The sequence below is a fragment of the Oryza glaberrima genome, chromosome 5 (assembly GCF_000147395.1).
Source record: "Oryza glaberrima chromosome 5, OglaRS2, whole genome shotgun sequence".
In the NCBI taxonomy this organism is placed as follows: domain Eukaryota; kingdom Viridiplantae; phylum Streptophyta; class Magnoliopsida; order Poales; family Poaceae; genus Oryza; species Oryza glaberrima.
The window spans coordinates 12,448,209-12,473,089 of NC_068330.1; the positions used below are offsets into that span (position 1 = coordinate 12,448,209).

General features: G+C 40.6%; 2 protein-coding genes and 1 non-coding gene across 4 annotated transcripts; all 3 read right to left on the reverse strand.

Moving 5' to 3' along the window:
- Positions 1 to 3,911: 3,911 nt before the first annotated feature.
- On the reverse strand, positions 3,912 to 9,811 carry LOC127774332 (uncharacterized). The gene is made up of 8 exons (XM_052300556.1): positions 9,042 to 9,811; positions 7,931 to 8,007; positions 7,325 to 7,493; positions 6,612 to 6,700; positions 5,590 to 5,754; positions 5,395 to 5,472; positions 5,017 to 5,120; positions 3,912 to 4,615 (listed from the first exon to the last, which is right to left on the reverse strand). The coding sequence occupies exons 1-8, from the start codon at positions 9,643 to 9,645 to the stop codon at positions 4,510 to 4,512; spliced, it is 1,392 nt and encodes a 463-aa protein (XP_052156516.1). The 5' UTR covers positions 9,646 to 9,811; the 3' UTR covers positions 3,912 to 4,509.
- Positions 9,812 to 14,065: 4,254 nt separating this feature from the next.
- LOC127773331 (putative zinc transporter At3g08650) lies at positions 14,066 to 22,236 on the reverse strand. Of its 2 annotated transcripts, none has more exons than XM_052299389.1 (6): positions 21,363 to 22,236; positions 20,506 to 21,079; positions 19,641 to 19,925; positions 15,323 to 15,451; positions 15,125 to 15,222; positions 14,066 to 15,043 (listed from the first exon to the last, which is right to left on the reverse strand). In XM_052299389.1, exons 2-6 carry the CDS (start codon positions 20,911 to 20,913, stop codon positions 14,230 to 14,232), a joined length of 1,734 nt encoding a protein of 577 aa, XP_052155349.1. In that variant the 5' UTR covers positions 20,914 to 21,079; positions 21,363 to 22,236; the 3' UTR covers positions 14,066 to 14,229. The 2 variants fall into 2 exon arrangements, with proteins under 2 accessions (XP_052155349.1, XP_052155350.1); XM_052299390.1 differs by lacking the exon at positions 21,363 to 22,236 and adding an exon at positions 21,207 to 21,331.
- On the reverse strand, positions 21,773 to 21,855 carry LOC127775255 (small nucleolar RNA Z159/U59). The gene has a single exon (XR_008017929.1). It is a non-coding gene; the product is annotated as a small nucleolar RNA Z159/U59 (small nucleolar RNA).
- Positions 22,237 to 24,881: the final 2,645 nt, after the last annotated feature.

The window sequence follows — 24,881 nt, forward strand, 5'->3', positions numbered from 1 at the left end:
AGGAGGTAAGGAACGTGCCAAGCTCAGAGATGACGACCCCCAGAAGGCTGCTGAACTAGCCGGGCCAACATACTTCGCAACCGATGATTGCCCGAAAAAGTACGAACATGGGAAAGCACTCTTGCCAGAATGGGCACTGAAAGAAGCACCATGGGAGATGAGAAGGTTACATAACTTCTACATGGAGGCCAGCAAGAAAGGCTTGGGCAATATAACAGCTCGATCACCGGCAGATTGTTTCAGCGAAGAAGGTTACGTATGGCTAGATTTCTCATATCTCCACGCCATATATCGTCGGGATAAGATGGACGTCAACTACGTCGGTGTTTGGTGCATGTGAGTATGAGTTTTAATTAATTAGATGAAAAATATGTACAATACAAATCCATCTGATTGTTACTAACAAACTTCTTCTGTAGGATGCAATACATGGATGCTAAGAAGAAAAAAGAACCCATCGGCTTCTTGGATCCAACTCGGATCTGTCAAACACAGCATGCCGTGATGCTAGCACCAGGGTCAAACCAGCTGAAGGGCAAGAATCCAAAAGAGATAGCAGAATACAAGAAGGGCTTGCACAAGGAGAAATTGATTACTGTCGCATAGTACATTGGACGAGCCTTCTTGCACTTTCAAAATAAGAGAGTCGTCATGGCCGCTTATAATTTTAAGTAAGTCCAATACATTTATCTTGTACACATATGTCTTATTTTAGCTAGTACTAACTAACTATAATGTTGTTAATATGTAGCGATCATTATATCTGTTTACTCATCCACCCTAAAGACGGAACCGTGATAGTCTTGGACCCTCTCGATTACAGTCACAAGCAATACAAAGAATTTCTAACAATCTTACAGTAGTAAGTTATTATGACTCTTGCATTTGTATATGAATGTATTATAAATAAATATCCTCCTTACTGTGAAACGGTACGACATCCATACAGTGCATACCCATACTACAAGTTCAAGGGTAGAGAACAGACCCGAACACGGGAGAAGCTGCTAGTACGTACCTATTGGCCGGTAATACTCCACTCACTTAATGTATTCCAATTGTTTCACTAATTGCAAATTTTAACTACTTTTTTCTATGATATGTCCTGAAGTGTCACAAGCAACCGCGAGGAACGGTCCTTTGCGGGTATTATGCGTGCGAATTCTTTAGGGTTAATGGACGGTACAGGACTAACGCGGAGGATGTAAGTCTCTATACTATGTACTAGACAGATTCACATATTTATGATACTAATATATTGATTAATTTCAATGCATGCAGTTGACAAGATTAGAATGTCGAACAAGCTTTGACGATACAGGTATCACAAATGTCCAGCGTGATCTGTGCCACTTCATCCACCATGAGTGCTGTCATGTGAAAGGAGATTTCTTCGACCCAGAGGGTGCCCTAGCGGCAAGTGACGAATTTAAGGATCTTCGGGAGTGGAACACTGCTATGCCATAATGTAACTAGATGACGTTATTTGAAGTGACAATGTAAAAAAATATTGTAATATATATATTTTGGCAACACTTTTGAGTTATGCAATATATGTAGATTTCTCAGTACCAAATGCTTGATAATCTTCCAATATATGTACATAAAAATCTACCTGCAAGAATTTCTATTAAATAATTTAAAAGTAATTTACGGGCAAATTATTATTAAATTTCAATATTTTCTACCTATCTTCGCAGGCGGAAGTTTTTTTTTTTTGCAAGCGGACGATTCCTATTTTCGCAAGCAGACCGGACTAGCCAACGTCCGCCTGCGAAAATTATCTTTGCAGGTGGACGGCCGCCCCGCCTGCGAAGATCGGAGATCTTCACAGACGTTGGCTTACAGGCGGACGGTCGCCCCGCCTGCGAAGACCCTTTTTGACCGCTTGCGATAATGCTTTTTCTAGTAGTGTTTCAGTCAATTCCTAATTAAAAAATTTTCACTTTGACTGCCTTAAAGTAAAGTAGACCAAATCTAATTCGTACCCCTCACCCACATAACCGGATATGACGACTCCTCAAACTATTAAAACCAGTGCAATTTGACTCCCTTGACGGTTTTGCTGATGTGGCAGTGTTGACCTGGTGTTTGTCTCACGTCTCACGTAGCGCTTATGTGACATTAGAATTAAAAAATATATGTGGGACTCATCTGTCATTCACATAAAAAAATATATTGTAGGACCCACTGACATGTGGGTCCACATGTCATCCTCTCTCTCCCCCTTATCCCAGCGTGTGGGAAGGAGCTCGCCGGCCGACCAACGTTCGTGCTGGGAAGGATCTCGCTGGGAGGCCGTGCGCTAGGAAGCGTCGTCAGCTGGGCAAGCGGGAGAGGAGCTCGCTGGCCGGACGTGCACGGAGTAGGAGTCCGCGACACCATTGTGAGCGGGGTTCATCAGCCACTGCCTTTTTGTGCTTGTTCAGGGACAGCATGTCCACGCCGCGCCTGCTTTGCTGTTCCGCGTTTTCGATCCACGGGTTAGGTATATTTTTGCTAAATCCCCCTCTATCTATACACACACACACAAAAAAAAAAAATTATTAAGGAAAAGAATATATCAAAGATCTATCCGGTCGTGGTTGAACCTCTGCAAGCAGTTCATCTCCCAACATTTAGGATACATACAAACTGCATTTCGCACCGATGATGAACTGGCAGCCTTATGATTTCTGACCAGTGAGCATATGTATTTTGCGAGATCCCGCGAACTGCATTTTCAAGTTGTTTTTGGGCTGTTTAAATGTATGCAACTCGTCTGCATTTCTGGATCTCTTTCGTCCATGCAAAGGCTTTAGTTCTTTCACAAGGATAGGAAATCAGGGGGCTCCTAAAGGCTTGCTCGCGCAGCCGCGCGCGGGGCCCTCATGCCTAGCGCTAATAGCGTTGATTAGGGCTAATGACGCTAATTAGTGTTAATGGTAATTTTAGGAGTTTTTCTTAAAAAATACATAAGTAATTCAGTTAAAAGTTTTTAAAAAATAGTTCAGTTCAGATTTCAAAACTTTCACGTCTAAATTTTTTGAAAACTTTCAACCCGAATTTAAAATTTTCAACCCAAGGTTTGAAACTTTCAACTTAAATTTGAAAACTTCCATCTTAAAATTAAAAATGTTCAACTTAAATTTTAAAAACTTTCAAACTTAACTTTGACTCAAAATTCACGCATATTAAAAATATCAACAAAATAATCACGCAAAAAAATTTTAAAAATCGGGTAAAGAAAACTATATACACATATGATTAAAAAAATCACCCGGAGAATAGCCTGTCACACAAGGAAGCCACACGCGTGTGTACTGATTTTCACTAGCAACGTGGGTTCACATCCTCTACCATAATGGTACTATCATGGTATCTACGTGTGGGACAAGAAGGTTGAGATCCACGTACCGGTGATGATAATGACATTATGGTAGAATGACATTATGGTAGAGGATCCTCACCCTAGTGGCACATACGCGCGAATTATCTTTTCCGAAGAAATCAACCGTGCCAAAAAAACTGCATTGCAATGTAGTGTACCACCCTGGATCTCTTTCGGCCGTGCAAAGCAAGAGATTGTCTTCTGGGCGCAGCACAGGGCTGCAACTTACTCAGGTGAATTTTTTTTTAGGAGTGCGACTAAAAATACTAAAAATAATGATAGCATTATAAGGGAGAAAATAAAGCATTTACTGTAGTTGTAACTACTATAATAAAAACAGCAATAAGAATCAGTGTCATACAAAATGAATGTCAAACAAAATGCTGACGCTTACCATTTAAACGGCAAAACTGACTAATATTGTACCAGGAAGCAGCAAATGGTTGAGTTGCTGCAAAATTTAATCACTCCATAAAACGATGGGACCCAATTCCGCTTTTTTTTCCGGAAGAAAAAGTGACAGACCATCTCATTCCATTGCTTAAATGAAACATAAAACCTGAGTTATTTCTCAAATGAAGCGTTATAAAACTGTACAATAACATACAAGACATGTTAACATTGCGGTCTGGTACTATTTACTGTTTAGTAAAAAGTACATTTTATATATGGTTTCAACATTTTGACGTATCAAAGCTTTACAGGTTACAATTTTACCACTGCCTTCCCTCGTCTTGCTAAGAAGCAAAACTTGTTCACTCCAGTTGCGCCGGGGTACATATACTTTTGCAAAAATTCCCAATTTTTACATTATGCAAGCCAATAGCGTGGCGGGGATCACACACACCAGGGCTTTGCACTAGGATTGATCATTCCTCCAGAAACCGACCAGGCCCATAAAGATTTGCTGCAAATCTATGCTAACGTCGCAACTGACCACAGACCAGTTCTCTAAACTATTTCTCGAACATATAGATGAATCAGACATGTTGTGCTCACATAATCTCTGCGAATCTTCTCACTTTGACATCAGTGCAGGGGAAGACGGCATGACATGATAAAGAAAAAAAGGATTCACTTGGATTTTCATAAGCAATTGCTTGTCCATTGTTATATGTTAGCGGTTTCCCATTTGGTGTCTAAAACAACTGGAAGAAAAGACTTGTAGAACCATCACCAAATGACCGAATATCAGCAGGCTTTACCAATGCTCTACACAGGGGGCAAGTCCGTTCTCGCTCAAACCTAAAACAGAACCAGGAAAAAGCTGTCATTTCTTGATACTTGCTCAAATTAAGGGGAAAAAAAGGAAAATCTAAGCATTGAGGCACTTCATCTGATAAGGAATTTATGTTCATGCAACTGAATTCTCATTAGTCATTTTAGGAATATATCTTCTGCAGCATCACCAAAAGCAGTAGTCATATAAAAGGCAAGACTGTGACAAGATGCCACAGAAATATCACTCCACATCCTCTTCTCATACTATAAAATCTAATTGCCATTCTTAGATTGCTTCACGCCAATGTTAAGAATAAACATGAATATGTTGCCATATCCAACAAGATACCTTGCTCAATTCAAAACAAAGGCCCAAAGAACCAAATAAAGCATGTAAAAAAGTATAAAATAAGAAAAGAATTTACCATTCAGAGACACAGTCCTCACAGAAAATATGTTTACAGCGGAGGAGGACAGGAACATGCATCTTTTCCTGGCAGATGGCACACATATCACCAGCAGCAATTACCTGCACCAGGTTCCAGCAAAAAACAAGTTCTTTAAACAAGATAGAGTGAGAGTTCAAGGGGGTATCCTGCTACCAAGTACCAACTAGCGAATACGTGTTAAATGGACAGTTGGCTCCACAAATAAGCCTGATGGCTGAAAGCTGTATGGTTTATCGATAAAATGATAGTATCTTATTGTACTATTACAAAATCCTACAAATGCTTACGATTTATCAATAGTTATGGCATATTGCATTTTTAAGTTGAGCAACTTGCCAGTAGATGAACGTTTACCTGTTCTGCTGTCGCATAAGACCCATAATGCACATCTTTACGTGACAATGCTTTCACTGCAGCCAAGAATGACTGAACCTGGAACATACAGTCACAATGAGAAAATAAGCATGCATGGAATGGAAAAAATATATATTTTATAGGTTCACAGCACTAATTTTGTATGTGAGCTACAGTAACTAGTAAAAGTAGTACCTTTTCAACTACTGAAGTTAACTTGAAGGTCAGGTACAGTCCAGTGGTTAAAGATGAGAAAAGACTCCCATATTCCTTGTTCAGAAAGAAACGGTACCAAACAGGAGTTGGCAACAAGGCACGATATAGGAGCAGAAGGTATTCCACAAGGGTTAGCATTTGACCCTAGCAAAACAGAAAGTTTGAGCCTCAGAAGTCAGAACCAACTACTAAGCTTGCAACTATAAAAGGATCTAAAATAAGAAATAAGCTAGAATTCAAGATAATGAGACATGCACCTTTAGAACCAAAATAAAATAACAAAGATAAGGAAAGTAACAATGGAAAAACTAGTCACTTCATGCAAAAGACCCTCATAAGTTTTTTTTCCAAAATAAGTTATATCCTAGTGTTACTTGCGAACACATGGCACATGAAGCCAACAGAACTATAGGAATACATGATGTATACTTGACTATTTGGTAGTGCATCTACTAAACTATTTTTCAAACTGTTTCAGAATTATGGAGAAAAAACTACCATTCTTAGCTAAGTATTTGGGATATAGAACCCCTTTCTAGTGGACACATTTGAAGATGTCTAAGCATTGAGCTGCTACACAGACTAATTCAGTAGATCAAAACTTAAGGGGATAAAAATAATTGTATAGTCATAGACACGCAGTTATTAAATAAAGATAGCCCAGCATAGAAATACAATATCATTCAGCATTCAGTTATTATGATTAGTTTCTAGTCAATATATACTCAGTATTGGATATGTGGAAATAAAGATAATTCAGTGTGGGAGAAAGGGTGCTGTCACAAAAGCACCCATATATACTAAGTGTTGGTACTTTTGAATTTTGATGGCTGCGATCACTTCACTAGTTTGGCTAGATCTCTACAATCTCTAACCAGCATAGTAATCACTGCATTGATTATCATTAGAAGTTAGGTAGAACCAACAACTAAAGGCAAGATGCTATAAACATGATGATAAAATCACAAAATAAATTTATGACAATTAGAAAAAAATGTCACCTGCTTACGGTAGTTACGACCTCTGCTATTCTTATAGTACATAAGTAGCATGCACTTAATGGCCATTGCTGCCTGGCGAACCATTGTATCTGCAAGTGGCATTTGGTTAGAAATGCCAACTGCAACATGAAATAAATTGTGCTAACAGATAACTTAAAATGTTTTTCCCTGCAATCCTAGAAAACATACTTCTTTAAGTAAATGAAGATAGTGCCATACAGCTAATATGAACCTTTTTTGGCTAAAACAAATCTATGTTGCCTGTGTAATTTTAGCAGTTTGAAACTATGAATTGAACACCATAAATTTTGTGCCATTCAGGCATTCACAAATTTCTAGCACATTTAATGATCTAAGTGTACAAATAAATTTATTAAATGATTAGTTTTCATCACACATTTAACTGAAGAGCATCTTTAAATTAGCTGGGAATTCGAAAGGCTAATACAAACCGAGAAACTAATGAGTTCAACACAAAGCCTTGAATTAAAAAGCAGCAGAAAGTGAAGTAAAAAAAGGTCACTTTGAATGATTTTTCATGATATGAAAAACGAGACAAAATTGCTCATTGTACATACATTTACAAAGGGCAATAAATTTTAATCTAGCAGGTCAATAAAGGTACTTCTATGTATATGGTCAGAGTTCACTATCAGATAATGGAGAAATGCATGCGAGCAAATTCAAGAAACCCTTTAAGGAAGCATCAGTACCATTGACCATGATGATAAAAATCGCATGCCAAAATGGCGGTATTTCTTTTGGCGGAAGCATGAACAGAGGTCTGAGAAGATCATCATTCCTGTACCACCAATAGACACCAAACACATGAATCATGAAGATTACTGTAATCCCGACAAGCACAGCAATTTTTCTCTCGCCCTGCAAAAAGAGTTGGAAATATGAAAATTTTGCTATTGACAAGTATTTTAGCAATTTAACAAGTAGCTTCAACTAGTTTCACAACAAATATGGTACATAGGTTGACCTAACTGTTACTAGAGATAGGATGACTAACCTGCTACTAGATTAATTAATGGTAAATGTGATCTAGGAAAAGCTAAGAGTAGATAAAAATGTTATTCTCTTTACTACTTTCCAAACTGGGTAATAAAGTGCTGTGTAGTTCAGGAAATTCATCATTTCACAATGATGTGATGTTCACTGCATTAGTACAATGCATGATTATATTGTTATGTAGTCATTGGCATTCAAATTTATGACACCAGAAGGAAAGGTCTGGCCAGTAGTCTTCTGATTCTGTTATACTAAAATAATTTCATTGCAAAATTGGAAAGTGATGCATCAAGAAATAAGACCTTCAAAGCAGTTTGCTTCCGCAATATATCATTTGACTTGAACATTACAGCAGCAATCCAAATTGTGACAAAGAAACCTGCACAACAACCCTTCCTTTAGTGTGTATTGAAATGCTTACATGGCAATCATTGCACAAGCAAAAATAGATATGCAATTGAAAGATGGATTTATATGTTAACTCAATCCATTGACCTTTCTTGACAGGAAAAAACAATTTGGTTGTAGTGGCAAAAATGATAGAGGGCATGCACTTTGAAAAGTAAAGGATAGTATGAATGGATAAGGCAAGATGAATATAACATCCAAGATTGTGAACTGCAAGTAATTGAAGCGGTGCATAATTGGATACCACTAGTTGCTGGAATATTAATGTATCATCATTAGGCCTTGCCAAAAAAACGGTTGGCACATAAACACATAAATTATGAGTTGATTGGTGCGGCCTCCAAAGGAATAAATGTTAAAAGCTAAGAACCTGATATGATATATGCGTCTTAATCATCATTTCAAGACCACTAGGAGATAATCATGTAGCAGAAAATTCATGTCATGGTAAACAACTAAACGCAGATATGTCATCTGATCCATAACTTAGGAGTTAGGACTGGTACCCAACCACAATATCCTCCAGATAATGTAGCACAAAGAGAAGTTCCAACCTAATATAAGAAGCCGGGCTTGAGCAAGTCCTGTTTAAAGTTAGGGCAGCTAACTAGCAATACCAAGCTATAAATATCTCCCCATTAGGTTCATCTAATAAAGCAGGCTAAAACCCACTATATGAGATAAGTCGACTATAATCAAGTGATCATATTATCCTCTAAACCATAATGATAAAAAAAATAACAAACAAAATAGTATCCCAGGAACTCAAATGGTTAACATAGATGTTAAGTTAACACATAATAATAATATAGACCAGCCTAATCACAAACGTTAACTCGCCTAAGTCAAGGTGTTTTACTCACAAAATCACTTTCCTTTTTTGGTTAAACATTTGTAATAAACAATATATGGACATCAACATGAAGGAAAATCGATTTTGTTTTGGACAAGTCACACCGCTTATAATCACACAATGGCACGAGCACAAGAGAATGAGTATTAGACCTTGGAGATGCTGCCGTATGAAGACGACGAGCAGCAGCAGCGAGAATGGCAGTATCTGCTCGATCCACCTCGCGACATGGTGCACGTCATACCGCTGGTAGGCGCGGTCCCCACCCCCGTTCCCGGACGCGCCGTCCGCGCCCCCACCACTCGCCTCCGCGTCGGCGCCGCCACCCCTCCCCGCGGCAGCCGAGGCCGGGTCAACGTCCCCGGCGGCGGTCGCCTCGATCGAGTCCTCCCCCGACGAGGCCGCCCCCGCGACGCCCGCCGCGTCGGCCTCCCCGGGGCCGCCCTGGATCCGGATCGAGACCTCCCCGTCCCCAGCCGCGGCCGCGGAGAGCAGCCCATCGGCCTCCGACGACGACGATGATGAAGACGGCGAGGACGACAGCGCCGAGGGCGGCCCCGCCTGCGGGGCGCCGGGGCCGGAGGGGACGACGCCGGAGTACTCGAGCAGCGCGGCGAGCGGGGCCTGCAGGAGGCTGGAGGCGGAGAATCTGAAGCCGTAGCGGCGGAGGCCCGACGGCGCGGCGGCCCCACCGGCGCCCGCGCCGGTCCCGGCACCCCGGCGATGATCGGAGGAGCCTCCCGCCGGTGGCTCCATCGCCGGCGGCAGCGGCGGCGGCGAAACCCTACAAGGCGGAGGCGGAGGCGGAGGAGGAGGAGACGAGGCCCCTGGAATGGGGAGATTCGAGAGATCCCCTTGCTTGGGTTGGTTTACTTTGCCTGCCTTCCTTTTGGTTTCTTTGGCTTTTTTTTTTTCTTGCTTCTCTCGCCCCGGTGCCGGTGGTGGCCTCGGCCTGTATTTCTGTTCTTAATTCTTATGCTAGTTTTATTTTGATTTAGACCCTTTTGTTGAGGCTTAGACTTATTGGTTTAGTCTTTTAAGTCAGCTTATTGGCTTATATGATTTATAAGGCAGTGAATTTAATATCCTAAGTTTAGTGGTAGAGTCATACATCTATCTCATATAAGCCAAAAAAGCTTCTCCAACCTAGCTTTTGGCTTAATAGTGTAAAAGTGGCTTATGGCTTCAAAAAAGCCAAACGAAAAAACTGTTTGTTTGTTTAGACTTAGACTTTTTGGCTTATAAGTTGGCTTATAAACCTAAACAAAGAGGACCTTAGTGATTTAGAATTAGTCTTCTGGTTATATGCGTAAGCGTAACACATATCACTACTAAGACACATCACATGTGCACGTAAAATCATGTACATGTACCATATACGGATATTTATAACCTCTTAACATTTTCTAAGGACGAAGATCATCGGTAAATCTTCGGCCTCATGTTTAACAAGTAAAATAAAGATAAGTGACATAATAGCTAGGATATTATTAAGCAATTGCGCTATTTGCATGCTAAATGCCATTGGAAAAAAATTCAAACATTTTCATTAGACGATATCCTCAGATCATGACTAGAGAAATTTTGAATAATTATACATTTAGATTGAAATGTGCATTTGATCTCTTTTTTTAACTAGTATATGATACCCCCTCCCTCCTCATCTTTCACCCTTTTCTAATCATGATTTGATTATTCAGAGCCTATCCTTTTTCTCATCACACGTTTAACAACAATAAATACCCTACTACTCTCTTCTTCCCTAAAAAACCAACATAGTACTGGATGTGACACAGCCTAGGTATGTCCAAATTCGTATTATTAAGATATGTCATATTCAGTTCTAGATTCTTCTTTTAGAGACGAATGAAGTATGCTAGAAGAGTAAATCCAAATAACCAACTCCTAATACCTCTTTAGTCTTGAATCCTAATTGGTGTTGTCCCCGTCCCTATTTTTTCTCCTAAAGTTATTTCACATTATGTATTATTGAGAAAGTAGAATGGTATTCCCTATATGCATCTAATAAACTGTACATTAACTAGCATGAATATAAGGATATTACTGTTATGAAAATATGACTTAGGCATCCTTGTGTTTTTTAAAAAACAATAAAAGGTGATGATTTATATTGGTATCTGCATATGAATGAGTATGATATAATGGAGTGAATAAATATACGAATAAAAACTCTGTAATTTGAGTGTTATGTTTGGAAAAGAATGGACAAGAGGCAAAATTGTATATTTTTTCACCATCTATCTATGATTATATTAAGAGAGAATCCCTTATATGCCACTCGAAATTGGCCAGTTCCCTTATATACCACTTAAAATTGGCTTCTTCCTTTTATGACACTGGTTCAAGTTTTTCCACCCTTTTATGCCACTCCCACCACTATTATGTTTGTTGACTGTTAGTCAAATGTTAGTTTTTTCTTAAATGACCAATATGCCCTCCCAACTAAAAAAAGTGTAAACTTCAAAAATTCATAACTAATTTATTTTAAATCCTTTTTGAGTGAATAAAATTTTGTCAGAACCAGTGAAAAATGCTCTTCGTATTAAAAATATTGTTGGGAAGCTTATGTTTCATGCTTATATTGAAAATTCATTTGTTATGGTGATGGCTAAAATTGCACGTGATAAAAAAAATAATAATCAATTTTTATATGCTGTACCAACTTCTCTATCAAATGAAAAATACCTATCATTGGTTGTATACCAACTCTCAAGGGCAAATACGTCTTTTTACTATAAAGTTAACGGTCAACTGACGGTGGAGTGACGACAATGGCTTAAAAGGGACGACAAACTTAAACCGGTGGCATAGAAGGGAGGAGCCAATTTGAAGTGGCATATAAGGAACCGGTTAATTTGGAGTGGTATATAAGGGATTCTCTCTTATATTAATGGGTATGCGGTTGCACATTGTTTTGTCTAAACGACCTATGATCCAAAAATAAATCCTTGGTATTGATTCGCAAATAAACAATAAAGTTAAATTACTAAAACAATATATCACATTCTATATTCATGCAAAGTTTAAATTAACCTAAACATTTATGATCAAATTTAGGGTATAAAGGATCAAGTCCTTTTGTCTAGCAATAATTGTTTAATTATAAAATAGTTAAGTAGAAGAGGGTTCAGGGAATAATGAAAGAGTAGCATCTACTTGACCGTGTCTGATCTCTAGGTTGAGATATAGAGGGTAGGCCTAGCTTGGTATGCTCAAATGAGAAAATTTTGATTAAGATGCTACAGAGATGAAGATAAGACATAATACATTCATAATTGCCTTATTCTTACATGATATCCTACTTAAGTTGATGGGGGGGCTATTTGTATAACCGTACTAATTAGGAAAAGAAAAAAAACATAAGTTGCATTTGGAGCCCTAGGAAGACTTTGCCTCAGCTTGCCTGTCTTGATCACCTCGTCTCGTAAAGCGAGCTTGGTGAGAAACATACACACTCCTAATAAAATGTCTACCATGAATGTGAAATAGCATCATAGTTGCTAGATGAATAAAACGACTGCTCTTTTAAAGCCAATTTATCCATGCCTTCAAGAAAAATTCCATGACCTCTCATCGATACAAATTCTGAGTAGGCATATTACGCCGTTGTATGGAACATCATAAATCACATGAACTTTATAGGCATAAAAATTGTGAGCGCTTCAAGTAGGTTTTTCTTGCCTTACATGCTTGACATATCTACCACGATAAAAGCGTTCGCTTGTATGGATTCCTTGTCAATTGTCAACATAGGTGATAACAAAGTGCAAACCCTTTTCATATAATTTTCTAAAATGCTCTAGGCTTAATGAAATATTTTCCTAATGCCTTCAGAAATGAAAAGCATCGCCTAACATTATTCTCTACCATTAGTTGATTAAGACCTTGTCGAGCGAGCATGCCAAGATATATCCTCTCAGTTAACATGCAAGCCAGAGCATGACATTACTAACATGAGAGCAGAGACAATGGATGAAACCAAATAGAGTGGGCATGACAATGGCCAAGATCTTGAAAGGTGGTATAATGACTAGAATCTTGAAATATGGTATAATGACCAAGAGTGGAGGCCGAACGACCTTCTTGATGAAATATCGTTATGAACCAAAAGACTCATTTCTTGGTAAAAGCCGCTCTATTTGTCTGCAATTAGCAAGGTTACAAAAGTGCTCAGGAAGCAACATGGGGCTAACATGTGGCTGCCATGTTTTAGCAGCATTAGAACCCTTATAATCAACATTTATAATGGTAAAAAGAAAAGTTGTGTGTGAAAGTCCAAATAATTTCATTAAAGTCTAGGTCATTGCATCAAAACCAATGCATATGGCTAAATAATTATAGTATATGTCCTAATTTTCACCCAGAGGTTAATTATATGGGATATCATCCTAAACTTTTATGATATTTGTACCTTTTCCTTATTAAATTCTTTGTGAAATTTCCTCCATTACGCTAAACAACATCACATTATGTTGTGATTGTCAAATTGTTTATTTGGATCGGGGTCTATTAAATACTGTGACACTGAAATAAGTCTGCTATGGAAATTCAATATACTGCTGCAACGATTCACGGTAACACTTTCATATGCCTGGTCTATTTTACAATTCACATTACTGTCCATCACTCCTTCTCATGTTCTCTGTCTTCACATCACCATAAAAATTCCAAACTTTGCTTGTCCTAGTGCAGTGTCCTGGGTTCTCCCTTAAAACTGGAATGAAGTATCAAGTACTATGAGTTGGAGAAACTTTTGGAATTATGTTGCTTCAGTACATGGTCCTTCATGCAACTTTTGGAGGTACGAAGAAGCTGTTATTTATTATAAACAGTAAAACACGGGATATGCCATAAACACGGTTGCTAGATTTGAGCTTGAACTAGAAGAAAAGCTGATCAGTTGCTACGGTTAATGAGTTTAATCTCCTGCAAACTAAATGGTTTTTATCCACCAGAATGAGTTCAGATGTACAGTTTGTCCATTTTACCCTAAAGTAGATATCCATCAATCAATAGAGCAGATCTTACAATAACTTTGCCAGTAATCCAGTATAGTACCACCTGGCACCATAAAAAGTTGAGTAAACCAGAACTTGCACACCACCTTTTTTTTCTTTCAAGGTTGGCAACAATCCACAGTTTCAGGACGAACAGGTGAAAAGACAAAAATTAAACCGGTATATATTCCATGCCTATTTCCCTTTGATTTGTTCATACAAGGGAATTCCTCAACCTGAACGGTAATAATTTTTCCATTCCTGTATCATCATTACACTGATATTACATGTTCTACAACTGTACCAGCAAAGAAAAGAAAGGTTATGTGACTGCTTCTGGAGCTGAGTTGCAGTAGGGAGTGTGCAAGCAAATGAATCTGGTCGACATCAGGCATACAGAGGCAAAGGCGAAACCTATCAAAAGCCCACAGATGCTCTTCCGCATGTCCAACCTTAGCGAGCGTTTGAAGACTCGGCCAAAGCTTGGAATCAAAGCACCACAGGCAATGACCATCCAGTAGTCTAGTCCACTGTAGTCAATCTTCGCGAGGATTGCACTGATGGCAGCGCTTGGCCCTGCAAAGCCGGTCAAAGCAGCGGCTGCCAAGGCTGCCCGCCAACTATCAGTGGCACCATATATGCAGCTCGCAACAGCAGCACCTCGTGGTAGACCATGAAGGGAAACTGGAAGAACCATGTAGCGCCCTAGACCATAAGCCTTGCGCGCAGCCACACCAAGTTGAAGACCTTCAGCATATGCGTGAAGGAAGACAGAACCGCAAGCAAGGAGCGATTGCAGTGTGAGGACACTAAGTGAGAGGCCTGAGGATGATGTAATTACATTAACAGAAGATTTCTTGCGGTTAACTAGCTGAAGGATGTTTGATGTGGCGACATGGTAAATGAGAGAACCTCCAATTAGGAGGAATAAGGTGGTAAATAGACCCATCTTCGATGACATTAGAAGTTGTAAAGGTCTCCATGCTGCGAGACGGAAGGCTATGCCTGATGCTACACCAGTCAAAAGAGGGTGTGGCATGCTGAAAGTAAGAGAGAATGCAACAAGTACAATTCCTCCAAAAAGAGGACCTAGTCCAAATACAAGTGATACCAAAAAGCCTGCTGTATCTTCTGAGCTGCAGATCAGAAGTTAATAACATCAATTAGAAATTCAAAGTACCCACATAGTACTCCGGAATTGTATAGAGGAAACTTACTTGTGGCCATCAGTAAATCCCTGAAGCACTGTACCCAATGTTTCCATGAAAGCAACAGCAAGCGTTCCGGCAGAAGCAACTTGAGATGGAGCAGCTTCCTGCATGAAAAGGAAAAGATGAGCAAAACTGCATTTACAAATCAACGGAACAGAAGATTCAGCCATTAACAGATCTTCTAACTAAATGATTAGAGTTCACCTTAAAAGCATCAGGAAGAACCTCAGCAATTACAATCCATATCATGCATCCAGCAGCAAAACCAGTACAAAAGGGAAGCACCTTTTGAAATGCATCGGCACAAAGGAATGCAGGGACAGCAACAATTGGCTGTATTAACCAAGAAAAATGAACACATGGTCAGAGTAGTGTGGAAGGCAAAAGAATGTCAGCACCAAAATGTAGCTTGAAACCAAGTTGGTATGCTGTTGCATACAAGTAGACAAACATTTCGCTCACAATGAAATACTGACAGGAAGTTGCACTATTGGCAAGTAAAAGGAAAATAATAGTGGCAATCCCCATTAAGGGCTTGTTCGGTTGGGCCGTTCTCGGCCAGGATCGGAGCCCAATCCCCGTGGAAAATCCCGGCGTGGAAAGGATACCGGCCCACGCAAGTATAGGCGTTCGGTTAAGCCCAGGCGAGATTTTATCCTGGCCCACCCCGGTGTTTTCCCCTCGTCATAGGCCGGGAAATATTCAGCTTCTCTGGTGGCGAGGAAAAAAATCCTCTCGACGCAGCGACGCAACGAGAGGGGGCGCTGCAGCGGGGACGGCTGCACAGTGCAGCGCGACTCCGACGCGACGGCGACGGCGACGGCACGCTCTCTCCTCCGGCAGTTGACTCCTCCGGTGGCCACCTTCTCCCCGGTGAGTTCCTTCACTTCCTATCTCCCCTAGCCTCCTCTTCTAGTGTTAGGGTTTCTTGCGCCCGTGGCCTCGTGCTACTGCGGCGGCGCACGACGGTGGCAGGCATGGCGGGGGACGCCGCAGCATCACACCCCCTCACCATGGCGCCACTGAAGCTCTAAGCACTACGGCAAGGAGAAGCAGGAAGACATGGATCTGTTCTTTGTTCCTCACAAGGTTTCTTGATTTATTCTTCTTTCTCCCTTGATTTGTTCTGAGTAATATTCCTAACTTAGTCTGAAGCTCTGATCATGTCCTTCCTGGATCTGATCCTCTGTTTGTAGTGCCCTAGTGAGAATATGCTGATTCTCCTGGTAGTTGAGTAGTTGAAAGACCACGTTTTCTGATTCTTATTGTGAGTTGTTTTAAATTTGTACATAAAGGTTATGAAAATGGTTTATTCTAAAAATTAGTTGGCAGGTAATAGTAATGCCACAAAAACATGCAGTGCATAATAATATTGAGGCATCAGAAGTGAATGCTGTTCATTTTTCAGAAATACTAGACAACTGTTGTTCATCAGAAGTGATTCCAACAAGTTGTCTGCTCTTGTAATCTCACCCATACTTGACAGTGCCCATAATACAAGTAGATCAATGAGCCATTCCACATGCCATATTTTCTGAACAAAGTACAAAGTTCAAATTGAAGTAGTAAGAAAAATGAGTCATGTGCAGCTTTAGTTCAGGCCTGTAAAAAGCTCTTGGCAGTCGGCAGAATACAACTTACTTAAACTGAACTATTTTGGTACATGGTTCAAATGGTCTAAAAATTTACCTAGGTTGGTCCATTTTTAGTAGATCTTTTTTAGAACCATCTAATGAAGAAATTCTGGATGTAAAACATGATTTTTGCAGCTATTGCTTGCTTAATCTGCAGACTACTGATTTTTGCTTCTACTGTAGCTACTATTGAATTCAGTTTTTTGCTTGCTCAATCTTATATGTGTCCTAATTTCATTTTGATATCTGAAGCACTGCTAGCAGTAGTCTCATATGCATGTCCATGTTTCTAGCACTGCTAGCTATTAGGCAAAGCACACAATACAGCTTACAAACAATCACTTGTCAAACTGAAAACTTGGTAAAAATGTTGCCCAGGATCAATAGTTGGCTGGTTTCAGGAAATTTGAGACAATTGCTCACTGCACGAAAGCATTGCCTAAATTATTGCATTTTACAACTGAAAACTGAAGGAAACTTCTTTCTTCTGTACAGGCTTTGGGAGGAAGTCTGAGAGGATGGTAGTTCAGATACAGAGTGAATGAGCAGACATGTACAAGATGATGGCTTTTTGCAGGAGCAACAAATGTTGATCTCTGAACCATTGTATATTGCTGATGTAACCATTTGGTCTAGGAGTCCTGGTGTGGCAGCTCACATTTATTTTTATAGCTCAAGTGAATCATGACATAGTTTCATCTTTTTCCTTTTTTATTGTCAAATTTCACTTCTATGACTGTATTTAGTTGTCTCTGTATTGTCAAGTGACCTCAAGCTTTGTTGGGTGATGCCTCCTTGCCTTAAACTGGATACAGGCCTTGATGATACTGCAATATTTTTGTTTTAATGATTAATCAATGTGGTTTTCGCGTAATTGATGAGGTTACTGCAATATTTTTTTACTGAAGTGTAATTTCATTCATGTTGCACTTTTCACTTATACAAAAATATCGGTTTGCAATATTTTTTTGCTATTCTAAACTGCCAACCTGAAAATCAATTTTGCTATTCTAAACTCAATGGACAGCGCGCAACGTTGAAGCAGGAAAGCACCAGTCCTTCTGTTGTTGATGTTGCCTATTGCTGCCTTGACACGGGATTTAAGCAGGCGCACCAAGCCAAAACCGAACAAACGTTTTGAAGACAGGGATTAGGAAAATCAAGGGAATTCATCCTACAGGGATTAAGTGACATGGGAGGGATCCACTCAATCCCTCCCTGGATAGGTTCCCCTTGGGGGTTTAATCCCAAGGAACCGAACATAGCCTAAGTGATTATCTATGGCTTTGTTATTTTCCACAATATGGTCGTGATATTTCATTTAACACTTGAGATCCTTTGTGATGCGCCAATATTATCTCTAATTTTGCTTCTTTGTGATGTTACTGAGCTAAATTTCCTAAAATCTACAGAAGTATGCATAACGAGCTAGTGATAAGTTTGATGGCTTCTCACAAGTTTACAACCTCCCATTTTCAATTAGATGACACTTTAGAATGCGTGCAATCAAATCTCAAACTCTTAATTCAATGATATATGCAAAAACATTAAGATTTAATATGTTAAAATGACATTAATAGATTTGTCACAAAAAAATACTTTCATGTAGTTATTTTTAAAATAATTCTCATGCATATATGATTTGAAAAGGCAACAATCAGACATGTGTATTGGAGAAGTGTTGATGCCCTGAACTGCAACTGAAAAAGAATGGAAGGAGCGGTAGAGAGGCATTCAGCAAAAGTTTCTAAGTCTTAAATGCTGATTTTACTCGAACAAATGTTAGGACCTTGGAGATGGCCATGTTTTCTTATTTATCAGGTTAGGGCGTTTAAGTCCTAGCATGTCCAGCTTCACAGATGGCCACCAAACATAAATGAGGAACTACCAGATATGCAAGCAAGATAGGAAATTGTGAAGAGTATGCCACCACAAAGAATGCTCCCTTCCCTTGCTACCATTATTATAATTGCACTAATAAGTAACGATCATAGCAATGGAAGAATTCCAATTTAAAAAATCAGTGGACAAAGATCATCATATATTATTCATAAAAGTAACTCCATTTCACAAATGCGCATGCATGCACCAATGTGCTATGCTGCACAAAAGAAACATGAGTAAATTACATTGGTGGTACACGAACTTGTCAGGTGGGTGCAATCTAATGCATAAACTTGTAAAATGTTTGTGTTGGTGCATGAACTTGTCTGGTGCGTGCAAACCAAGGCCAAAAGGACACCATAAGGCTAATCTCATCGATTTAAGTGGTGATTAGGATGCGACGTAAACATGCAAGTGAGAAGACGCAATATAGACATATATATGTTCAATAAAAGGTAAAATAAGGCATGATTGTTGTCAAAGAAAGACATAAAAAACCTGAGTAATGATGCAAGGGTGTAAACAAAAAGAAGGTTAATGTAGGAACCGAGTTTATAAATATAGCATATCTCATACCCATCTCATATGTGCATATCACGTCCTAATCAACGTCCAACTTGGTAAAATTAGCCTTGCTATGTTATTTTGGCCTTGGTTCACAACCACCAGGCAAGTCCATACACCAAAACGAGCATTTTACAAGTTTATGCACTAGATTGCACTCACCTAACAAATTCGTGTACCGCCAATGCAATTTACTGAAAGAATAGCACATGTACACACAGACACAAAAGTGAAATAGTATAGTAACTAAATTTATAGAAAAGGAAATTCAGATTGTAGCCCCTTTGCAAAAGGAAAAAAACTGATTTCACTTTTCTGGCTACAAAACATGAACCACTATAAGTCTATAACTAAAAAATAGAGAACTCTTCATGTTGACTCAAGAACAAGGACATTTATCAGGTAACTCGTATTTCAGTTCAAGGATAGAGCAAGTGCACCTGTGGTAAAGATGTTATGATACTCCATATCATTGCCTTTTGTGGGGATACACCCCTGGATGATAGCAACATGCTTACAGCTAAGCCTTCAGGTATGTTGTGTACAGCAATGGCTATAGTAACTAAAAGACCTTGAGAGAATCCTTTTGAGCCAGCAAAGGAAACACCCACACCAGAGCCCTCCCCAAAAGAATGGAGTGTCATTATTCCGACAACAAGAATAACTTTACTTGCATCTGCACCTTTTATATCGAGCATGCTTACTTCTCCATATTGCTCAAGAAACTGTGTAAAATGAAATAATACAAAATATCTAAGTAAGAGATAAATAACAAAAATACATGTAAAGAAATATATTGACGACAACCCAAAACACAACCATCAAACCAAACTGGTACGATGGTGAATGCACTTAATATGCAAGTACAATAGTGAATGCACTTTCAACATGTAATATTGAATATTGCACGCCCTCAATTTATTAGAATCTGATTCTTGGATTCAGGAGTCAGGATAAGTAGGTTAAATGACAACGAAATTATGAGTATGCCAACATATATTAGGACAGAGGAAAACCCTTTTGAATGCCAGTGTTCTAACATAGAAGCTACCACGAACCACAACAATATGTGTATAAGTGAATTGCAATCTTAATTATGTTAATGTATTGATATGTACATTGTACATGCCATTTAAATGAACATATGAACTGAATGGGTCTTTATGACATCCATGACTAGCTCCGTCAAGTCTAAATACATTTGTACATGATTTGATATTTGTAGATTAGTGAAAATGCTAATGTACTAAATAGTACTCCATAAGTGATATCACAGAAAACTGAAGAGAATGAAACAGGAAGTACCTTCTTGCAAAGCCAGATGAAAAACCCTCCGCTCAAAATCCCAAACACAACCCAGCTCCCACTGCCATACATTTGCCCTTCCTGCACAAGATCGAAGCTCGCCGCTAACATCACCCCTGCCGCGAGTCCATTGCAAAGTCCCGCCCACTGGGCCTCTAGCTCCAGGAAAAAGAATGGCAGAGCACCCAAACCGGTGGCAGCGGCCATTGCAAGCGTCGACCACGCGACCGTAGACACCGGCACCTTCCCGCTCTTGAACCCATCCTGCCCGCCTGCGCCCTCAAGCTTCCTATCAGGCGCTTCCTGCACGACGCGCACAACGCCAACCTCTGTCTCAGCGACCGCTGAGACATCGCGGACAAGGACAAAGAGCAGGAAGAATAGGACCACTCCAACTCTTGAGTCCATGTTCACTCTAATGGAAGGCACTCATTCAGATTCAGAGATTCCCATGCCCCGGTCCAATCAATGCAACACGGTCAGCATCGGCAAGAATCATGAAGCAAAGCAATCGTCTCGGTCCAGCAAAACAGACCAGCAGTTCACGATTCCTGCATGGAGAGCTGCTCCAGCCCTGCGACAGAAAGGAGCACAAACACACACATTTAGCACGATTCTCCGCACCAATTAGGAAGGAATACAACAGAACACGCAAGCTAACACAAAAAGAACGCATAGCTACTTCCGTCTTTTTCCCCCACCTCCCCGTACGCAACGAGCTAACGACAGCAACAAGGAAAGATCCAACCCGACATCCCCCGCCCCAATCCCTCTGGGGTGAGACATCCGACGACCCAACCCCAAGGAGGATCCCTCCGCAGAGGAAACCCCAATGACTGGAGCACGAGAAGACTGACCTCGATTCGATATACCGTCGCCGGCAGGCCGACGGTGAGGGGGGAGAGGGAGAGGGGCGGAGGAGGGGCCCGATTGGGATTGTCTCCTGTGGAGATCTAACTCGCGCGGAGAAGGAGGAGGAGGAAAGCAAAGCAGGGTCGTCGGTGATATAGGCGGCGACGGGGGCGGGGACGGGGGGCGCGGCCGTGCGGGGCGGCGCACACGGATTTTGGGTGTGGGGGTGGGGGCGGGTTTCGTTTTGTCGCCGAAACCGTCACGGGCGGAGGGGAGAATTGTATATGTGCCACTGTTAAAAGCTGGTTTCGCTCGCTTACATTTTCCATAAAAATAACTTTTTCTCGGACCGTTTTGCCCCTGACCAAATCTCAACTAAAAAAACCAAAAAAAATGATAAGATTAGATCGATGGGAACCCCCATTTCAGGTCTCCAGATAGTTCTTCCACATTGCCAACTTCAGAAGAACGAAAGTATAAATTTACATCGTCGGAGACAAGATCGATCCAACAAAAAAGAGAGACCAAAAGAAAAGCAAAACACAAATAAAACAAAACCAAATCTACAGCGAAACGATCGGAGCAAAAGAATCGAACTTTTCGACGGGATGAGCATAGCAGGTCGAGGAGATCGATTGGAAGGATGAGAGAGAGAGCCTTCCATGGCGGCGGAGTTCACTGGGTGGTGGAGAGGAGAGGCGGCGCGGTGGGAGAAGCTGCGCCGGCGAGGTGGGGAAGAAGAGCGGCGGCCGACGTGGGGGAAGACGGCGGCGCGCTAGCTAGTGGATGCGGCGGCGCTCCAGCCGGGCGCCGGCGTCGTCGCCATCTGTTCTTCCTCTCCTCGATCTGTGTCTTCACGCCTGGAGCAGACGAGAGAACGATACTGGTAGAGATGTTGATTTGGTCCAGGGGCAAAACGGTCCGAGAAAAAAATATTTTGATGAAAATGGCCCGAGAAAAAAATATTTTGGTGAAAAATGTTTTGCAATTGCAACAAACGGGAAAAATGGCATTCTGGCGAACGCCCACATCTTAATAGTGCCATTAGAGCGAATCCCATTTTAGGGATGGCATTCGAGCGAAGCCAGTTTTTAACAGTGGCACATATGCAAATTCCTCGAGGGAGGGAGGGTGGAGTCACGAGATCTCGTCCGGCGTGGTTACGAGAAGTCCATCGTGCCGTGTCATATGGTGTGCGGGTGCTGGTGCGCGTCCCGGTTTCAGCAAGATATATATGATCTGGGCTCGAAGCAGTGGAACTGGAAAGTGTAGGTAGGCAGCGGCAACGCGGTCAGATTGCAAATCTTTTTTTTCCATAAGCTAAAAATAGGAAACAAATTAAATAAATAATTATGTTCTAACCATATTTAAAAGCATAAGATATTCTATATCCTTCGTTGTGTTAACCTATTACTATATTAATGAGAATACTAGCCGCTAATAACGTTAGAGTGCATACTCCTACTAAACAAGAGTATGCATCGCCGCCAAAGACTTGGTCGCAAGACGACTTATCGAGTTCTTCCCCATCGATCGAAAAAGAAGTTATTCTCTAGACTACTGGGACAAAGAATCTGCTCTAACACAAACGGTTACGAAACCTGATCGATTATGGGGCATGCAACCATGTATTTGATAAGCGCTAGACTTTAACAAGATATACATTAATAAGCATTTGACTCTCACGTAAATAAAATAAAAACATTTGACTCTATTACTGCTAGGCCACACGTGCAGTTGGCGCTAACGGAGGTTTTTAATAGAAATTTAAATTGTGACGAGGTGGCACTGTTCCAATTCCCTCAAATTATAGCGGCACATAGCCGATATCATGAATAGTAGTGATATTTTTTCAAATCAGCAAAATTGCATGGCATGGATCCAATTAACCCTTTTACAAAGTAGCCCTCGATAATTTCTAATCTATAGTCCAATGTTTGTGTAAAATAAGTGAATACCATATATTTAAATAAGCAAACAAGTGATTCTAACATATTTAATAAAAAAATGTATTTTTGTTTATAACATATTATAATATAGCATTTTCTTTTACCCATAGCAAAGCATGAGCATTTTACTAGTATTCAAATATATGTGAGTAACAACCAATCCATTGAAGAATGGACTATTGAACTCTCCACCCCCTCTTTTGAGGGTTGATGTTCATGTAAGTGAAACCTATTGTAGCCACATCATCAACGTCATTCCCTACCCAAAAAGATAGTTATCTGTCACCGAAAGATCCAACATATCATAAATGATACTCATATTTAACAGTTTATTACTATATGTTAATCTAACATACAACATCCCATCCTATCCTATAGTTCACACCCTTATGCTAGTTAAAAAAAACATCCCAAATATCACCCTAAGCCTCGCTCTTGGTTTGCTCGATTGAACCACTGGCTCAACCCGGTTCAACTAAAATGAGATATGTACTAAAATCAGTAACACATACATGGCCTAGTGGTGGAAGCATGCCTCCAGAGGGAGGTTGGGGGGTTCGATACCTGACACGTGCCTCCTTGGACAGCTATACGACTCTTCCTCCCATGTTCTAACCTGAACATGCCTAATAAGTGGTATAATAGTCCGGTTTTACCCGGTTTTCTGTGGATCCGATTGCACACCGATCTTTTAGTTGGATCAGACCTGCCGAGGGTCTAGTTCTAGTTTTCTTGGACCGTCGGTTTAATCAGTGGTCTAATAGTCCAGTTTTACCCAGTTTCTGTGGATCCGATTGCACACCGATCTTTTAGTTGGATCAAACCTGCCAATGGTCGCCTCATAGGGTTTGATTGTGTTTATTTTCTTTGGTAGATTCGAAGTGAAAAAGATGCTCAACACGATCAAGGTCCATTTTTTTTTTGAAAGATGTGTCTAGAGTCGTATTCATCAATAGAAATCATATAACATATGTAAAAGAGAAAAATAACACGTGAATAATGATAAGTGAAGAGAAATATCAAATAAATATGAGTTAGGAGGACCTATTTGTAACCAATCGTTTTATAGGGGAATCTCATACTTTGGGAAGCAGATCGTCTGACGTTGGGCGGCCAACGTCAGAGAGACGTCGGGCGTCAATCCATCGTCCGATCGACATCTCGCGGCGCTGCTGCTTCCTTCGTTCCGCATCGCACGAGTGCAACAAATAAGGCGGTCAAACAGGATCGCAGACGGCCCATGCCAGTGAAAATGGCCCACAAGCATCCTTATTGCCGTGTGCCGCCGCCGTTCATTGCTCTGTTTCTAGAGGGAAAAAAAGGCACCAATATACTTGGATGGAGGGAAAAAAAGACCTTTTGGCTGCTGTTCTTATGGCGATGAAGATGGTGAATGAACAACAAGAAGCTTTTCTGCACTTAATCATAAAACTTCAGGGCTTTTGAAGCTTTTCCGGGCTAGGCAGCAGTGGTCACCCTTTCTCCTGTTTTTGTGCGGCTCTTGGCATTCCTTCGACGTGGGTGGTGGTGAAGAGCTTGGCGCCGCCGCCGCCGTGGAAGCCGTCGTTGTCGAGG

Coding starts and splice junctions, on each gene's coding strand:
- LOC127773331 (XM_052299389.1), bottom strand. CDS start 20,913: ATGGACTCAAGAGTTGGAGTGGTCCTATTCTTCCTGCTCTTTGTCCTT. Junction 19,926..20,505: donor TCATCTGGCTTTGCAAGAAG/GTACTTCCTGTT, acceptor CATTTTACACAG/TTTCTTGAGCAATATGGAGA. Junction 15,044..15,124: donor GGATTTACTGATGGCCACAA/GTAAGTTTCCTC, acceptor TCTGATCTGCAG/CTCAGAAGATACAGCAGGCT.
- LOC127774332 (XM_052300556.1), bottom strand. CDS start 9,645: ATGGAGCCACCGGCGGGAGGCTCCTCCGATCATCGCCGGGGTGCCGGG. Junction 8,008..9,041: donor CATACGGCAGCATCTCCAAG/GTCTAATACTCA, acceptor GTTGTTGTGCAG/GTTTCTTTGTCACAATTTGG. Junction 7,494..7,930: donor GGAAGCAAACTGCTTTGAAG/GTCTTATTTCTT, acceptor CTCTTTTTGCAG/GGCGAGAGAAAAATTGCTGT.